Source organism: Oncorhynchus clarkii, unplaced genomic scaffold, assembly GCF_045791955.1.
Source record: "Oncorhynchus clarkii lewisi isolate Uvic-CL-2024 unplaced genomic scaffold, UVic_Ocla_1.0 unplaced_contig_6237_pilon_pilon, whole genome shotgun sequence".
Lineage (NCBI taxonomy): Eukaryota > Metazoa > Chordata > Actinopteri > Salmoniformes > Salmonidae > Oncorhynchus > Oncorhynchus clarkii.
Window position 1 is genome coordinate 173,894 of NW_027258037.1, and position 17,936 is coordinate 191,829.

Genomic DNA, 17,936 nt, shown 5'->3' on the forward strand with positions numbered 1-17,936 from the left:
GGAAGACAACAACAGTAGTAGTCTTTGACAGGAAGACAACAACAACAGTAGTAGTCTCTGACAGGAAGACAACAACAACAGTAGTAGTCTCTGACAGGAAGACAACAACAACAGTAGTAGTCTCTGACAGGAAGACAACAACAACAGTAGTCTCTGACAGGAAGACAACAGCAGTAGTAGTGCCTGACAGGAAGACAACAACAGTAGTAGTGTCTGACAGGAAGACAACAGCAGTAGTAGTGCCTGACAGGAAGACAACAACAGCAGTAGTCTCTGACAGGAAGACAACAACAACAGTAGTAGTCTCTGACAGGAAGACAACAGCAGTAGTGCCTGACAGGACCAGGAAGACAACAGCAGTAGTAGTGCCTGACAGGAAGACAACAACAGTAGTAGTGTCTGACAGGAAGACAACAGCAGTAGTAGTGTCTGACAGGAAGACAACAGCAGTAGTGCCTGACAGGACTAGGAAGAGAATACCTTTGTCCTCCCCACAAAGACCTCCTGTCTTAGGGCTCCAGATGAGTGCTTGTCTCAGCATCCTCAATTTCTGCAGTACATTAGGCTTTGTGGAATGCATGGAGGGGGGTCAGGGATTACTGGGATGTCATGTGAAGACAGAGGGGGGTGGGGCTATCATCACTGAACAGCAGCCACTGCTTATGAACCCCAGCCATACACACACACACACACACACACACACACACACACACACACACACACACACACACACACACACAAACTAATGCAACCAATGTCACTCATTACCACAATCATGCATACACATTATACACCACGCACACACACTGTCAATATGAATTCACACATTTGATATTCTCTCCTCTTTCTCGCTCTCGCTGCGTTCATGATGAGCTTTAAGTGCCAGAAACAGGAAGTGTTAAATGAGGAAAAGACAGAATGATCATTCATAGGACACTTGGCTCATTGTGCTGAGTGAGACTCTAGAACACTTGGTATTCTGCTCATTGTGCTGAGTGAGACTCTAGAACACTCTGTATTCTGCTCATTGTGCTGAGTGAGACTCTAGAACACTCTGTATTCTGCTCATTGTGCTGAGTGAGAATCTAGAACAATCGGTATTCTGCTCATTGTGCTGAGTGAGAATCTGGAACAATCGGTATTCTGCTCATTGTGCTGAGTGAGACTCTAGAACACTTGGTATTCTGCTCATTGTGCTGAGTGAGACTCTAGAACACTTGGTATTCTGCTCATTGTGCTGAGTGAGACTATAGAACACTTGGTATTCTGCTCATTGTGCTGAGTGAGACTCTAGAACACTTGGTATTCTGCTCATTGTGCTGAGTGAGACTCACAGTGGGACCTGCTGCTAACTGGATCAGCAGGGACTCTCTCTCTCTCTCTCTCTCTCTCTCCCTTTCCCTCCCCCCCTCTCTTTCTCTCTCTGTTCCTCTCCCTCGTCTCTTTCTCTCTCTCTGTTCCTCTCCCTCGTCTCTTTCTCTCTCTCTGTTCCTCTCCCTCGTCTCTTTCTCTCCCTTCCCCCCTCCCTTCTCTCTCTCTGTTCCTCTCCCTCGTCTCTTTCTCTCTCTCTGTTCCTCTCCCTCGTCTCTTTCTCTCCCTCATCTCTTTCTCTCTCTCTCTGTTCCTCTCCCTCGTCTCTTTCTCTCCCTCATCTCTTTATCTCTCTCTGTTCCTCTCCCTCGTCTCTTTCTCTCCCTCTGTTCCTCTCCCTCGTCTCTTTCTCTCTCTCTGTTCCTCTCCCTCGTCTCTCTCTCTCTCTCTCTGTTCCTCTCCCTCGTCTCTCTCTCTCCCTCGTCTCTTTCTCTCTCTCTGTTCCTCTCCCTTGTCTCTCTCTCCCTCGTCTCTTTCTCCCTCTCTGTTCCTCTCCCTCGTCTCTCTCTCTCCCTCGTCTCTTTCTCTCTCCCTGTTCCTCTCCCTCGTCTCTTTCTCTCTCTCTGTTCCTCTCCCTCGTCTCTTTCTCTCTGTTCCTCTCCCTCGTCTCTCTCTCTCCCTCGTCTCTTTCTCACTCTCTGTTCCTCTCCCTCGTCTCTCTCTCTCCCTCCCTCCTCTCTCCCTCCCTCCTGTCCATCAGATCAATAAGACCCAGCTACCCTGTCTACCGCTCTATTAAAGCCCTCTCCTAGAGCTATGGATTTGTATTACACTACCCTGTGGAGATGATTGTGTGTGTGTGTGTGTGTGTGTGTGTGTGTGTGTGTGTGTGTGTGTGTGTAAGGGGTGGGGATTACTAGGGACATCTCGATATGATATTATCACAATACTTAGGTGCCAATACATTAAAGGCTTTTTGTAGTCACTGTGTGTTCCACTGTGTGTTGTGTCTTCTCTGTGTGTCTGGGCAGTCACTTTGTGTTCCACTGTGTGTTGTGTCTTCTCTGTGTGTCTGGGCAGTTACTGTGTGTTCCACTGTGTGTTGTGTCTTCTCTGTGTGTCTGAGCAGTCACTGTGTGTTCCACTGTGTGTTGTGTCTTCTCTGTGTGTCTGGGCAGTTACTGTGTGTTCCACTGTGTGTTGTGTCTTCTCTGTGTGTCTGGGCAGTCACTCTGTGTTCCACTGTGTGTTGTGTCTTCTCTGTGTGTCTGAGCAGTCACTGTGTGTTCCACTGTGTGTTGTGTCTTCTCTGTGTGTCTGGGCAGTTACTGTGTGTTCCACTGTGTGTTGTGTCTTCTCTGTGTGTCTGAGCAGTCACTGTGTGTTCCACTGTGTGTTGTGTCTTCTCTGTGTGTCTGGGCAGTTACTGTGTGTTCCACTGTGTGTTGTCTGTCCTTCAGTTAGAAGGTCTGTCTGTGTGTCTAGGCAGTCACTGTGTGTTGTGTCTTCTCTGTGTGTCTGGGCAGTCACTGTGTGTTCCACTGTGTGTTGTCTGTGCGTCAGTTAGAAGATCTGTCTGTGTGTCTGGGCAGTCACTGTGTGTTCCACTGTGTGTTGTGTCTTCTCTGTGTGTCTGGGCAGTCACTGTGTGTTCCACTGTGTATTGTGTCTTCTCTGTGTGTCAGGGCAGTCACTGTGTGTTCCACTGTGTGTTGTCTGTCCTTCAGTCAGAAGGTCTGTCTGTGTGTCTGGGCAGTCACTGTGTGTTGTCTGTCCTTCAGTTAGAAGGTCTGTCTGTGTGTCTGGGCAGTCACTGTGTGTTCCACTGTGTGTTGTCTGTGCTTCAGTCAGAAGATCTGTCTGTGTGTCTGGGCAGTCACTGTGTGTTCCACTGTGTGTTGTCTGTCCTTCAGTTAGAAGGTCTGTCTGTGTGTCTGGGCAGTCACTGTGTGTTCCACTGTGTGTTGTGTCTTCTCTGTGTGTCTGGGCAGTCACTGTGTGTTGTCTGTGCGTCAGTTAGAAGGTCTGTCTGTGTGTCTGGGCAGTCACTGTGTGTTGTGTCTTCTCTGTGTGTCTGGGCAGTCACTGTGTGTTGTCTGTCCATCAGTTAGAAGGTCTGTCTGTGTGTCTGGGGAGTGAGAGGGTTTGGTAAAGAGTTGGCACAACTCTGGCTCGTAATTACAAGCTGTAGATTGTATTAGACTTTTAAGTTAAAACAGGACATTTGCATGTGATGTTGAGCGTAGAAGTGATCATTTGAAACAGGTCCAATATACTCGATTTAAAGTTATTTGGCATCTTTAGTTAGTTATGATACAAACCCCCATGATCCAACTACAGGCTAATGATGATTTGAGAAAATCACAACAACAAAAAAATCTTGCTCTCTGTTCCTTGCCTCAGGCTGCACACGCTGGTTTCTCTCATCAATATGTTCACCCATCAGACTATTCTCATTTTAATCTTGTCTTTACTAATATGTCAAATTGGTTTGGATTTAGAACGGTCCATTATCCAATGGGAGGAGCAGAGGCAGAGGGGTCAAATCCCTGTAATCAGTATACACTGGGAAAGAAAATGGAGGCCACTTTCCCTGCGGTTTTTCAAGCAGGTCGGCTTCTCCAGGTTTTATAACAACAATATGTCACGGTCGTTGAATGGAGATAATAATAATACATTCTTCTTATTTAACAAAAACAAACGTGACACTAATATATATATATATATATAAACAAGTGCAGACACAGGCAACTAACCATAGACAATAACCCACAAAATACCCAAGGAATATGGCTGCCTAAATATTTTTTTTTATTTTTTTTTTATTTTTTTTTTTTTTACCTTTATTTAACCAGGCAAGTCAGTTAAGAACAAATTCTTATTTTCAATGACGTCCTAGGAACAGTGGGTTAACTGCCTGTTCAGGGGCAGAACGACAGATTTGTACCTTGTCAGCTCGGGGGTTTGAACTCGCAATCTTCCGGTTACTAGTCCAACGCTCTAACCACTAGGCTACGCTGCCGCCCCAACGATAAACAGCTGCCTCTAATTGAGAACCAATCTAGGCAACCATAGACCTGCATAAACACCTAGACTAGTGAAAAACACCCGTAGACATACATCACCCATGTGTTGGAGGAAATTATAGTTGAAATGATTAATTATGTATACATTTAGCTTAGAACCATTTATTTTAATACTATTATGTTATGGTATGAAATGTATGGGTTCTTGGCTAAACTGTTACTGAACATGTAAGTAAAACGAATTAATTGTCTGGACCTTGGGTTTAAGGGAGAGGGATGGCATATCTCTTTAGACAGATTGGAATGTTTGTTTTATGAGGGGAGTAGAAGACAGTCTCCAGACCTGAAGACACTGCGCTATTGTGTGGATCGGAGAGAGTGTGAGAAACTGATGACGTCATTTTCAGTTTATAACCTGTGGAAAAATGTGTATGAAACCAGTACTCTCTTGAATTAAACGCTATAACCTGACCTTTAATAAGACTGGTCTCGATCTATTTCATGCATAATTAATGAATTTACAACTCATTAATGAAATAGAGAGAGTGCGAATTTTGGTTTTGGCTACAAAACATATAGGAATTTAGAATTCCACTAACAATACCCATGTCACACCCTGACCTAACCAAAATATATAAAGAAAACAAAGAATACTGAGGTCAGGGCGCGACACAATACGTGTTTAATATCAGCTGCTGAGAAATACCTAGTAGCAGCTGGGATCCACCATTTATGAGTCACAGCCATCAACATTCGGCTTTCATATGGGATCATACACAGAAACGTCTGGGCTTACAAGAACACTTAGAAGCATGCAGCCTCTCGTTGCGTGACAGGCGATATTCTGCCAACAACTCTGCACGCCGTGGGGCTCTCCTACTCGAGAGCGTCATTTTGGAATAAACCAAGTGAAATCTGTTTCATTTTGGAATAAACCAAGTGAAATCTGTTTCATTTTGGAATAAACCAAGTGAAATCTGTTTCATTTTGGAATAAACCAAGTGAAATCTGTTTCATTTTGGAATAAACCAAGTGAAATCTGTTTCATTTTGGAATAAACCAAGTGAAATCTGTTTCATTTTGGAATAAACCAAGTGAAATCTGTTTCATTTTGGAATAAACCAAGTGAAATCTGTTTCATTTTGGAATAAACCAAGTGAAATCTGTTTCATTTTGGAATAAACCAAGTGAAATCTGTTTCATTTTGGAATAAACCAAGTGAAATCTGTTTCATTTTGGAATAAACCAAGTGAAATCTGTTTCATTTTGGAATAAACCAAGTGAAATCTGTTTCATTTTGGAATAAACCAAGTGAAATCTGTTTCATTTTGGAGTAAACCAAGTGAAATCTGTTTCATTTTGGAGTAAACCAAGTGAAATCTGTTTCATTTTGGAGTAAACCAAGTGAAATCTGTTTCATTTTGGAGTAAACCAAGTGAAATCTGTTTCATTTTGGAATAAACCAAGTGAAATCTGTTTCATTTTGGAATAAACCAAGTGAAATCTGTTTCATTTTGGAATAAACCAAGTGAAATCTGTTTCATTTTGGAATAAACCAAGTGAAATCTGTTTCATTTTGGAATAAACCAAGTGAAATCTGTTTCATTTTGGAATAAACCAAGTGAAATCTGTTTCATTTTGGAATAAACCAAGTGAAATCTGTTTCGGGAACGTCGATCGTTGTAATATGTCTTCACAACTTAAAACACATTTCATTAAACTGTCGACAGGCCCTTCTCCTCTGCACGCTGGAGAAAGGAACGAAGAAGAAGAGAGAGGAGGATATGGAAACGTACTGTGGTGAGATATTCTGTAGCTAAAGGTAATGTGTCAGCCTATTAATTATCAAAATATTTTTAAAAAATCCCCAATTAGTAGACTATTGAAAATCAAATACAAATTCACTATAATTGTAGACTAACTTTGTAAGCCGCCCAACTAATCAATGAACCAACAGCAACCGTCTAGGCCTATACATTCTCTCCCATCAGGTAACCAGTCCATCTAGTATAGGTCTATCTATACATTCTCTCCCATCAGGTAACCAGTCCATCTAGTATAGGCATATCTATACGTTCTCTCCCATCAGGTAACCAGTCCATCTAGTATAGGCCTATCTATACATTCTAGAAACAACATTCACAACGACCATGTGTTCCACTCAGTTTCAACCTGCTGTTGAACTTCTTTCTTCAAATTGATCATCACAGTGAGGTGATGTTATAAAAGCAGGATACTGTTTGGATGATCCGTGTTTGATGTGATGTTATAAAAGCAGGATACTGTTTGGATGATCCGTGTTTGATGTGATGTTATAAAAGCAGGATACTGTTTGGATGATCCGTGTTTGATGTGATGTTATAAAAGCAGGATACTGTTTGGATGATCCGTGTTTGATGTGATGTTATAAAAGCAGGATACTGTTTGGATGATCCGTGTTTGATGTGATGTTATAAAAGCAGGATACTGTTTGGATGATCCGTGTTTGATGTGATGTTATAAAAGCAGGATACTGTTTGGATGATCCGTGTTTGATGTGATGTTATAAAAGCAGGATACTGTTTGGATGATCCGTGTTTGATGTGATGTTATAAAAGCAGGATACTGTTTGGATGATCCGTGTTTGATGTGATGTTATAAAAGCAGGATACTGTTTGGATGATCCGTGTTTGATGTGATGTTATAAAAGCAGGATACTGTTTGGATGATCCGTGTTTGATGTGATTTTAGATTGTATTTTCATTGATGTCAGAGTGGTTAGACGAACAATAGAGCCCTGAGTACAAGGCCATTAGGACCTGATGGAGGAACAATAGAGACCTGAGTACCAGGCCATTAGGACCTGATGGAGGGACAATAGAGCCCTGAGTACCAGGCTAATAGGACCTGATGGAGGGACAATAGAGCCCTGAGTACCAGAATATTAGGACCTGATGGAGGGACAATAGAGACCTGAGTACAAGGCCATTAGGACCTGATGGAGGGACAATAGAGACCTGAGTACCAGGCCATTATGACCTGATGGACGAACAATAGAGCCCTGAGTACCAGGCCATTAGGACCTGATGGAGGAACAATAGAGACCTGAGTACCAGGCCATTAGGACCTGATGGAGGAACAATAGAGACCTGAGTACCAGGCCATTAGGACCTGATGGAGGAACAATAGAGGCCTGAGTACCAGAATATTAGGACCTGATGGAGGGACAATAGAGGCCTGAGTACAAGGCCATTAGGACCTGATGGAGGAACAATAGAGCCCTGAGTACCAGAATATTAGGACCTGATGGAGGGACAATAGAGCCCTGAGTACCAGAATATTAGGACCTGATGGAGGAACAATAGATCCCTGAGTACCAGAATATTAGGACCTGATGGAGGAACAATAGAGCCCTGAGTACCAGAATATTAGGACCTGATGGAGGAACAATAGAGCCCTGAGTACCAGAATATTAGGACCTGATGGAAGAACAATAGAGCCCTGAGTACCAGGCCATTAGGACCTGATGGAGGGACAATAGAGCCCTGAGTACCAGAATATTAGGACCTGATGGAGGAACAATAGAGCCCTGAGTACCAGAATATTAGGACCTGATGGAGGAACAATAGAGCCCTGAGTACCAGAATATTAGGACCTGATGGAGGAACAATAGAGCCCTGAGTACCAGAATATTAGGACCTGAAGGAGGGACAATAGAGCCCTGAGTACCAGAATATTAGGACCTGATGGAAGAACAATAGAGCCCTGAGTACCAGGCCATTAGGACCTGATGGAGGGACAATAGAGCCCTGAGTACCAGAATATTAGGACCTGATGGAGGAACAATAGAGCCCTGAGTACCAGAATATTAGGACCTGATGGAGGAACAATAGAGCCCTGAGTACCAGAATATTAGGACCTGATGGAGGAACAATAGAGCCCTGAGTACCAGAATATTAGGACCTGAAGGAGGGACAATAGAGCCCTGAGTACCAGAATATTATGACCTGATGGAGGAACAATAGAGCCCTGAGTACCAGAATATTAGGACCTGAAGGAGGGACAATAGAGCCCTGAGTACCAGGCCATTAGGACCTGATGGAGGAACAATAGAGCCCTGAGTACCAGAATATTAGGACCTGAAGGAGGGACAATAGAGCCCTGGGTACCAGGCCATTAGGACCTGATGGAGGGACAATAGAGCCCTGGGTACCAGGCCATTAGGACCTGATGGAGGAACAATAGAGCCCTGAGTACCAGAATATTAGGACCTGAAGGAGGGACAATAGAGCCCTGTGTACCAGGCCATTAGGACCTGATGGAGGGACAATAGAGCCCTGAGTACCAGACTATTAGGACCTGATGGAGGGACAGTAGAGCCCTGAGTACCAGACTATTAGGACCTGATGGAGGGATAGTAGAGCCCTGAGTACCAGGCCATTAGGACCTGATGGAGGGACAATAGAGCCCTGAGTACCAGACTATTAGGACCTGATGGAGGGACAGTAAAATCAACAGCCCTAGATGTGATGCAGTTGGTGTGCAGTAAAACCAACAGCCCTAGATGTGTGGCAGTTGGTGTGTGGAAAAATCAACAGCTGCTCATTGTGAGAGAGAGATGCACCATGTGATTTTTGGCTGCACTTCCACTAACAGCGGATGCAGTTCTCTCTGCTAACCCTCCTCCCCGGGGCACTGACCATTACCAGCAGACAGCCCTACACTAACCCATAGCCTGTCTGTGTCATGATCTGGTCAGCAGGGGCCAAGCAGGCAAGGACTGACCATACAACCTGACTGGGATGGAATCAGCATGGCTCTTGGTGAAGAGACAAGCACCACTCAGCCCTGTATAACCCCACACACAGTGCCAGTCAGTCAGTCCAGAATCTGTGTATGACTCAATGGTCTGAGAGAGAGAGAGACCAGAGAGAGAAAGAGAGAGAGAGAGAGGGGGAGAGAGGTAGAGATACAGAGATAGAGAGAGAGAGAGGTAGAGAGGTAGAGAGACAGAGAGACAGAGAGATAGAGAGATAGAGAGAGATAGAGAGAGAGATAGAGACAGAGAGAGAGACAGAGAGAGAGACAGAGAGAGAGACAGAGAGAGATACAGAGATTGAGAGAGACAGAGAGAGAGAGAGACAGAGAGAGAGAGAGAGAGAGACAGAGAGAGAGACAGAGACAGAGACAGAGAGAGATACAGAGAGAGAGAGAGACAGAGAGAGAGAGAGACAGAGAGAGAGAGAAAGACAGAGAGAGAGAGAGAGAGACAGAGAGAGAAACAGAGAGAGAGAGAGAGAGAGAGAGAGATAGGGGGGAGGAAGAGCACAGAGAGAGGTGCCATCTGGGTGCTCCCGTCTTCTGTTGACCCATCTAAAAGGCTTTTAGGAGGGCAGAGGACCAGAACTACTAGACTTTGTCCCAAATGGCACCCTATTCCCTTCATAGTGCCCTATTTTTAGTGCCGGTCCATAGTGCCGGTCCATAGTGCCGGTCCATAGTGTCGGTCCATAGTGCCGGTCCATAGGGCCGGTCCATAGTGCCGGTCCATAGTGCCGGTCCATAGTGCCGGTCCATAGGGCCGGTCCGTAGTGCCGTACGTAGGGAATAGGGTGCCTTTTGGGACTCAGACTAGTAGTTCTGGTGCTTAACAAGCTGCTAGGGGACTGTGGTTCAACTCCAACGTCCCTAAACCAATTCAAGTAAGACAACAAGGTCAGGAACAAGGTCAGCTATTCCAGGAAATTTCTTTTTTTTTATGTCAATATTATTTCTATGTTGGAGGGAGGCGGATCTGTATTAAGCTGTAAATCTTCAGAAGGAAACACTGAATCATGTCTCTTAAGACTGATCTGGTGAGGAACCTGATGAGATGAAGTCTGTCGTCATGCCAAGCTGATGCTTCAACATCTCTCTTCCTCATGTATGTACAGGCCTCTGTTAGGTTATAATACCTCATCTAGCAGGCCTCTGTCAGGTTATAATACCTCATCTAGCAGGCCTCTGCCTCTGTCAGGTTATAATACCTCATCTAGCAGGCCTCTGCCTCTGTCAGGTTATAATACCTCATCTAGCAGGCCTCTGTTAGGTTATAATACCTCATCTAGCAGGCCTCTGTGAGGTTATAATACCTCATCTAGCAGGCCTCTGTCAGGTTATAATACCTCATCTAGCAGGCCTCTGCCAGGTTATAATACCTCATCTAGCAGGCCTCTGTCAGGTTATAATATCTCATCTAGCAGGCCTCTGCCTCTGTCAGGTTATAATACCTCATCTAGCAGGCCTCTGTTAGGTTATAATACCTCATCTAGCAGGCCTCTGTCAGGTTATAATACCTCATCTAGCAGGCCTCTGTCAGGTTATAATACCTTATCTAGCAGGCCTCTGTCAGGTTATAATACCTCATCTAGCAGGCTTCTGCCAGGTTATAATACCTCATCTAGCAGGCTTCTGTCAGGTTATAATACCTCATCTAGCAGGCTTCTGCCTCTGTCAGGTTATAATACCTTATCTAGCAGGCCTCTGTCAGGTTATAATACCTTATCTAGCAGGCCTCTGTCAGGTTATAATACCTCATCTAGCAGGCTTCTGCCACCTTATAATACCTCATCTAGCAGGCCTCTGTCAGGTTATAATACCTCATCTAGCAGGCCTCTGTCAGGTTATAATACCTTATCTAGCAGGCCTCTGTCAGGTTATAATACCTCATCTAGCAGGCTTCTGCCAGGTTATAATACCTCATCTAGCAGGCCTCTGTTAGGTTATAATACCTCATCTAGCAGGCCTCTGTCAGTTTATAATATCTCATCTAGCAGGCCTCTGTTAGGTTATAATACCTCATCTAGCAGGCCTCTGTTAGGTTATAATACCTCATCTAGCAGGCTTCTGCCTCTGTCAGGTTATAATACCTTCTCTAGCAGGCCTCTGTCAGGTTATAATACCTCATCTAGCAGGCTTCTGCCTCTGTCAGGTTATAATACCTCATCTAGCAGGCCTCTGTCAGGTTATAATACCTCATCTAGCAGGCCTCTGTTAGGTTATAATACCTCATCTAGCAGGCCTCTGCCTCTGTCAGGTTATAATACCTCATCTAGCAGGTCTCTGCCTCTGTCAGGTTATAATACCTCATCTAGCAGGCCTCTGTTAGGTTATAATACCTCATCTAGCAGGCCTCTGTCAGGTTATAATACCTCATCTAGCAGGCCTCTGTTAGGTTATAATACCTCATCTAGCAGGCCTCTGTCAGGTTATAATACCTTATCTAGCAGGCCTCTGTTAGGTTATAATACCTCATCTAGCAGGCCTCTGTCAGGTTATAATACCTCATCTAGCAGGCCTCTGTTAGGTTATAATACCTTATCTAGCAGGCCTCTGTTAGGTTATAATACCTCAGCTAGCAGGCTTCTGCCTCTGTCAGGTTATAATACCTCATCTAGCAGGCTTCTGCCTCTGTCAGGTTATAATACCTCATCTAGCAGGCCTATGTCAAGTTATAATACCTCATCTAGCAGGCCTCTGTCAGGTTATAATACCTCATCGAGCAGGCCTCTGTCAGGTTATAATACCTCATCTAGCAGGCCTCTGTTAGGTTATAATACCTCATCTAGCAGGCCTCTGTCAGGTTATAATACCTCATCTAGCGGGCCTCTGTCAGGTTATAATACCTCATCTAGCAGGCCTCTGTCAGGTTATAATACCTCATCTAGCAGGCCTCTGTTAGGTTATAATACCTCATCTAGCAGGCCTCTGTTAGGTTATAATACCTCATCTAGCAGGCCTCTGTCAGGTTATAATACCTCATCTAGCAGGCCTCTGGCTCTGTCAGGTTTTAATACCTCATCTAACAGACCTCTGGCTCTGTCAGGTTTTAATACCTCATCTAGCAGGCCTATGGCTCTGACAGGTTTTAATACCTCATCTAGCAGGCCTCTGGCTCTGTCAGGTTTTAATACCTCATCTAGCAGGACTATGGCTCTGTCAGGTTATAATACCTCATCTAGCAGGCCTCTGTCAGGTTATAATACCTCATCTACCTACTGATTTTACATGCCATTTTGTTTGTCCCACTTGTGACAATGGCCTTAGGAGTTGGTAGGACAGCACACACAGATCTGAAACCAGGCTAACGTCTGTCAGGATGTTTCAGCCATGTACTGTATCTGTCAGGATGTTTCAGCCATGTACCATGTACTGTATCTGTCAGAATGTTTCAGCCATGTACTCTATCTGTCAGGATGTTTCAGCCATGTACTGTCTCTGTCAGGATGTTTCAGCCATGTACCATGTACTGTCTCTGTCAGGATGTTTCAGTCATGTACTGTATCTGTCAGGATGCTTCAGCCATGTACCATGTACTGTCTCTGTCAGGGTGTTTCAGTCATGTACTGTCTCTGTCAGGATGTTTCAGTCATGTAACATGTATTGTATCTGTCAGGATGTTTCAGTCATGTAACATGTACTGTATCTGTCAGGATGTTTCAGCCATGTACTGTATCTGTCAGGATGTTTCAGCCATGTACTGTATCTGTCAGGATGTTTCAGCCATGTACCATATACTGTATCTGTCAGGATGTTTCAGCCATGTACCATATACTGTCTCTGTCAGGATGTTTCAGCCATGTACTGTGTCTGTCAGGATGTTTCAGCCATGTACTGTGTCTGTCAGGATGTTTCAGCCATGTACTTAGTCTGTCAGGATGTTTCAGCCATGTACTGTGTCTGTCAGGATGTTTCAGCCATGTACTGTGTCTGTCAGGATGTTTCAGCCATGTACTGTGTCTGTCAGGATGGTTCAGCCATGTACTGTGTCTGTCAGGATGTTTCAGCCATGTACTGTGTCTGTCAGGATGTTTCAGCCATGTACTGTGTCTGTCAGGATGTTTCAGCCATGTACTGTGTCTGTCAGGATGTTTCAGCCATGTACTGTGTCTGTCAGGATGTTTCAGCCATGTACTGTGTCTGTCAGGATGTTTCAGCCATGTACTGTGTCTGTCAGGATGTTTCAGCCATGTACTGTGTCTGTCAGGATGTTTCAGCCATGTACTGTGTCTGTCAGGATGTTTCAGCCATGTACTGTGTCTGTCAGGATGTTTCAGCCATTTACTGTATCTTTCAGGATGTTTCAGTCATGTACTGTCTCTGTCAGGATGAGACTGAGTGGATCATGTATTTACCTGATTGACAGTGAACTGTTGAAGATGAGGAAGTGGTGTGTTGCTGGGGAAAGTAATGATTTAATAACTGCGGGTTTGGATTGGCTGAGGGTTTTTTTTTTTTTTTTTTTTGGTGTGGCGAGCCAATCAATCTTCTTTGTTCAAAATCGTTTTTATGAGATTTTAATCATCAAATATCATTTTATTTTTTATTTTTTAAATGTCGATATTCAGCGAAAGCTGTTGCCACAGCCGTACCGTGGTGCGAAAGATCAATGCCTGTCAACACCAGACATTTTGGCACATTTTTCATCAGATAAAATAGGCCTACAGATGGCAAATCCACACAGACTACAGATGGCCAACAGTTGTGGAGACGGGCTTTATAATTATAAGCCTTTACAGTAGTGCATTATAACACGTTCATTCCTAAACATAAAGCCGAGAAATGTATTGTATAACTCTGAGAGGGCCCTTTTCCTCACCCTGACAGCATTGTCACCATATTTATCGTGTTGACACAGAACGTGTTGTCATCCGTTGCCTCTGCACTTTGTCTTTCATTGAATTAATGTGTTAACATACAACAAAGAGTTGCTCACAGCCTCACAGCTGAGCCCCAACACCGCTCTGGAAATATTGGACATTATCCCCCTTGACCTGGTTCTGGGAGCGAGGCCCGTAATCTGAGAGAAGCAGTGCAACGTGGGAGAGGAAGGCCTGTGAAGGGAGGAATAGACGTCATCCCGACTACTAATGACCTCACAGTGACGAGGCCCGTCTCTGAGAGAAGCAGTGCAACGTGGGAGAGGAAGGCCTGTGAAGGGAGGACGAGACATCATCCCAACTAATAATGACCTCACAGTGACTGGCTCTCCTCTCTGCCGTCCCCAGGGCTCTCTGAAAGGAACATCACAGTTCCTGAGTCCCAAATGGCACCCTATTCCCTGAATAGTGCACTACTTTTGACCAGAGCCTGTAGGATAGTGCACTATGTAGGGAATAGAGTGCCATTTGGGACTCCACTGTGGCTCTGAGGTTCTGTCACACTGAGAGGCAACTCAGAGAGAGAGAGAGAGAGAGAGAGAGAGAGAGAGAGAGAGAGGGAGTTAGAGAGGGGGGGTGAGAGAGAGAGAGACAGAGAGAGACAGAGAGAGAGACAGAGAGAGATACAGAGAGAGAAAGAGACAGAGAGAGAGATAGAGAGAGAGAGAGAGATACAGAGAGAGAAAGAGAAAGAGAGAGAGAGAGAGCGAGAGAGAGAGAGAGGGGCCTCAGAGGAAACACAAGAACACAGAGTCCATGGTGTGCCTAAAATACCAGCCATAATGCACAGACTGACGAGACAGACAGACAGACAGACACTCACACACATACCCACCAAAACACAACTTACACACACTCATTCATGTAAAAGACACAGCAGTGTCTTAACATTGACAGACAGCATCGTGCCAGGCAGCATCGTGCCAGGCCCTCCAGACTCCTGATGCTCCTATCTACACCCCAGGATAAAACCATTATGGAAATTCAACATGACTCATTCCCCTCACACACATCATCAGATCTTAAACATCTCTGGCCTCAGAGACTCCTCCCTTGTCTCCTCTCCCTTGTCTCCTCTACAGACTCCTCCCTCGTCTCCTCTACAGACTCCTCCCTCGTCTCCTCTACAGACTCCTCCGTCTTCCTCGTCGTCTTCTCTACAGACTCCTCCCTCGTCTCCTCTAGACTCCTCCCTTGTCTTCTCTACAACTCCTCCCTCTTCTCCTCTACAGACTCCTCCTCTCGTCCCTCACCTCCTCTACAGACTCCTCCCTACGTCGTCTCCTCTACAGACTCCTCCCTCGTCTCCTCTACAGACTCCTCCCTCGTCTTCTCCTACCCTTCGTCTTCTCTACAGACTCCTCCCTCGTCTTCTCTACAGACAGACTCCTCCCTTGTCTTCTCTACAGACTCCTCCCTCGTCTTCTCTACAGACTCCTCCCTCTTCTCCTCTACAGACTCCTCCCTCACCTCCTCTACAGACTCCTCCCTCGCCTCCTCTACAGACTCCTCCCTCGCCTCCTCTACAGACTCCTCCCTCGCCTCCTCTACAGACTCCACCCTCGCCTCCTCTACAGACTCATCCCTCGCCTTCTCTACAGACTCATCCCTCGTCTCCTCTACAGACTCCTCCCTCGTCTCCTCTACAGACTCCTCCCTCGTCTCCTCTACAGACTCCTCCCTCGTCTCCTCTACAGACTCCTCCCTCGTCTCCTCTACAGACTCGTCCCTCGTCTCCTCTACAGACTCCTCCCTTGTCTTCTCTACAGACTCCTCCCTCGTCTTCTCTACAGACTCCTCCCTCGTCTCCTCTACAGACTCCTCCCTCGTCTTCTCTACAGACTCCTCCCTCGCCTTCTCTACAGACTCCTCCCTCGTCTCCTCTACAGACTCCTCCCTCGTCTCCTCTCAGACTCCTCCCTCGTCTTCTCTACAGACTCCTCCCTCGTCTTCTCTACAGACTCCTCCCTCGTCTTCTCTACAGTGCACAGTATTGTAGCTGACAAAAGGATGTGTAGAGATGGGAAATAAAGCCTCCATTTATTACCGCCTGAGTCAGAGGAGAGGGAAACAGGAGGGAAGGAGAGGAGGAGGGAAGGAGAGAAGAAGAGAAGCATGACATTTTGATGGAGAGTGCTTAACGACCTGACACCCTGAGAGATGTTCACCAGCCTCTCCCGGCTCTGACATTACAACACAGGCACATATCCCAGAGGAAAACCTCACCAGTCCTTCCTACAGACTAGACAAGACAGCAAGCCCCCCCCCCCCCCCCCCCGTCGTTAAAGTTCCAACAGCATGTTGTTTAGCGATCCAAAAACGAATTGACTTCTGATTGCATCTGCTGCTTCAGGCACCAGACTCCTCTACTGTGCTGCTTCAGGTACCAGACTCCTCTACTTTGCTGCTTCAGGTACCAGACTCCTCTACTTTGCTGCTTCAGGTACCAGACTCCTCTACGTTGCTGCTTCAGGTACCAGACTCCTCTACTTTGCTGCTTCAGGTACCAGACTCCTCTACTTTGCTGCTTCAGGTATCAGACTCCTCTACTTTGCTGCTTCAGGTACCAGACTCCTCTACTGTGCTGCTTCAGGTACCAGACTCCTCTACTTTGCTGCTTCAGGTACCAGACTCCTCTACGTTGCTGCTTCAGGTACCAGACTCCTCTACGTTGCTGCTTCAGGTACCAGACTCCTCTACTTTGCTGCTTCAGGTACCAGACTCCTCTACTTTGCTGCTTCAGGTATCAGACTCCTCTATGTTGCTGCTTCAGGTACCAGACTCCTCTACTTTGCTGATTCAGGTACCAGACTCCTCTATGTTGCTGCTTCAGCTACCAGACTCCTCTACTGTGCTGCTTCAGGTACCAGACTCCTCTACTGTGCTGCTTCAGGTACCAGACTCCTCTACTGTGCTGCTTCAGCTACCAGACTCCTCTACGTTGCTGCTTCAGCTACCAGACTCCTCTACGTTGCTGCTTCAGATACCAGACTCCTCTACTTTGCTGCTTCAGGTATCAGACTCCTCTACTTTGCTGCTTCAGGTACCAGACTCTTCTACTTTGCTGCTTCAGGTACCAGACTCCTCTACTTTGCTGCTTCAGGTACCAGACTTCTCTACTTTGCTGCTTCAGGTACCAGACTCCTCTACTGTTCTGCTTCAGGTACCAGACTCCTCTACTTTGCTGCTTCAGGTACCAGACTCCTCTACTTTGCTGCTTCAGGCACCAGACTCCTCTACTTTGCTGCTTCAGGTACCAGACTCCTCTATGTTGCTGCTTCAGCTACCAGACTCCTCTACTTTGCTGCTTCAGGTACCAGACTCCTCTACTTTGAAGTATCCGGGCTGACTAAATCCACCTGCTGTCTACTACCTACTGTCAACCGGAGGACAACACCTCTATTAAACAGTGATTCAAGAAAACAACAGAAAATATTTCACTATCTGACATGAAGGAGTCGAGTGACAACAGAATAATCCCCGTGAGGTCCTGAAGGCCATGTCTACAGGCTCTGTGTCGTCTCTGTACTCACCCACAGCAGTATGGAAAGCCTGACTGCCTCCGCAAAGGAACGCCATGGCAGAGTCAGACCGTAGTCTGGCACATCAGAGAAGACTGTCCCTAGAGTCCGGCAGGATGAAACGACACAAACACCTGCTGTCCCAGGGCAGCTCTACCCCCTGGCTTCTGGATAGTAGTTTCCTCCTGCACCATAGCAGTGTTACTAAGCCCTCAGCCCACAGCCCTGGCTGAGTACACCACGACGAACACACACACAGAGATAACGGGAGAACAACCCCGTCCAGTCAACCACATCTAGGTCTCCAAACGTAATGCCTCTCGACAAGAGTAGAGAGAGAGATGTAGCTGGTGATCCCGTTATGTTGCCTCCCTCCTCCCCCTCCTCCTCCCTCCTCCTCC

General features: G+C 45.9%; 1 protein-coding gene across 3 annotated transcripts in view; it reads right to left on the minus strand.

The window, feature by feature from the left end:
• The window catches only part of LOC139394611 (glutamate receptor interacting protein 1), a 180,917-nt gene extending 163,286 nt beyond the window's left edge, over positions 1-17,631 (minus strand). For all 3 annotated transcript variants that reach the window (XM_071142710.1, XM_071142712.1, XM_071142711.1), the window contains exon 1: positions 17,548-17,631. In XM_071142710.1, coding sequence (XP_070998811.1) covers positions 17,548-17,593 — 46 coding nt within the window. In that variant the 5' untranslated portion in view covers positions 17,594-17,631. The remainder of the gene's footprint in view (positions 1-17,547) is intronic.
• Between the last annotated feature and the right edge of the window lie 305 nt (positions 17,632-17,936).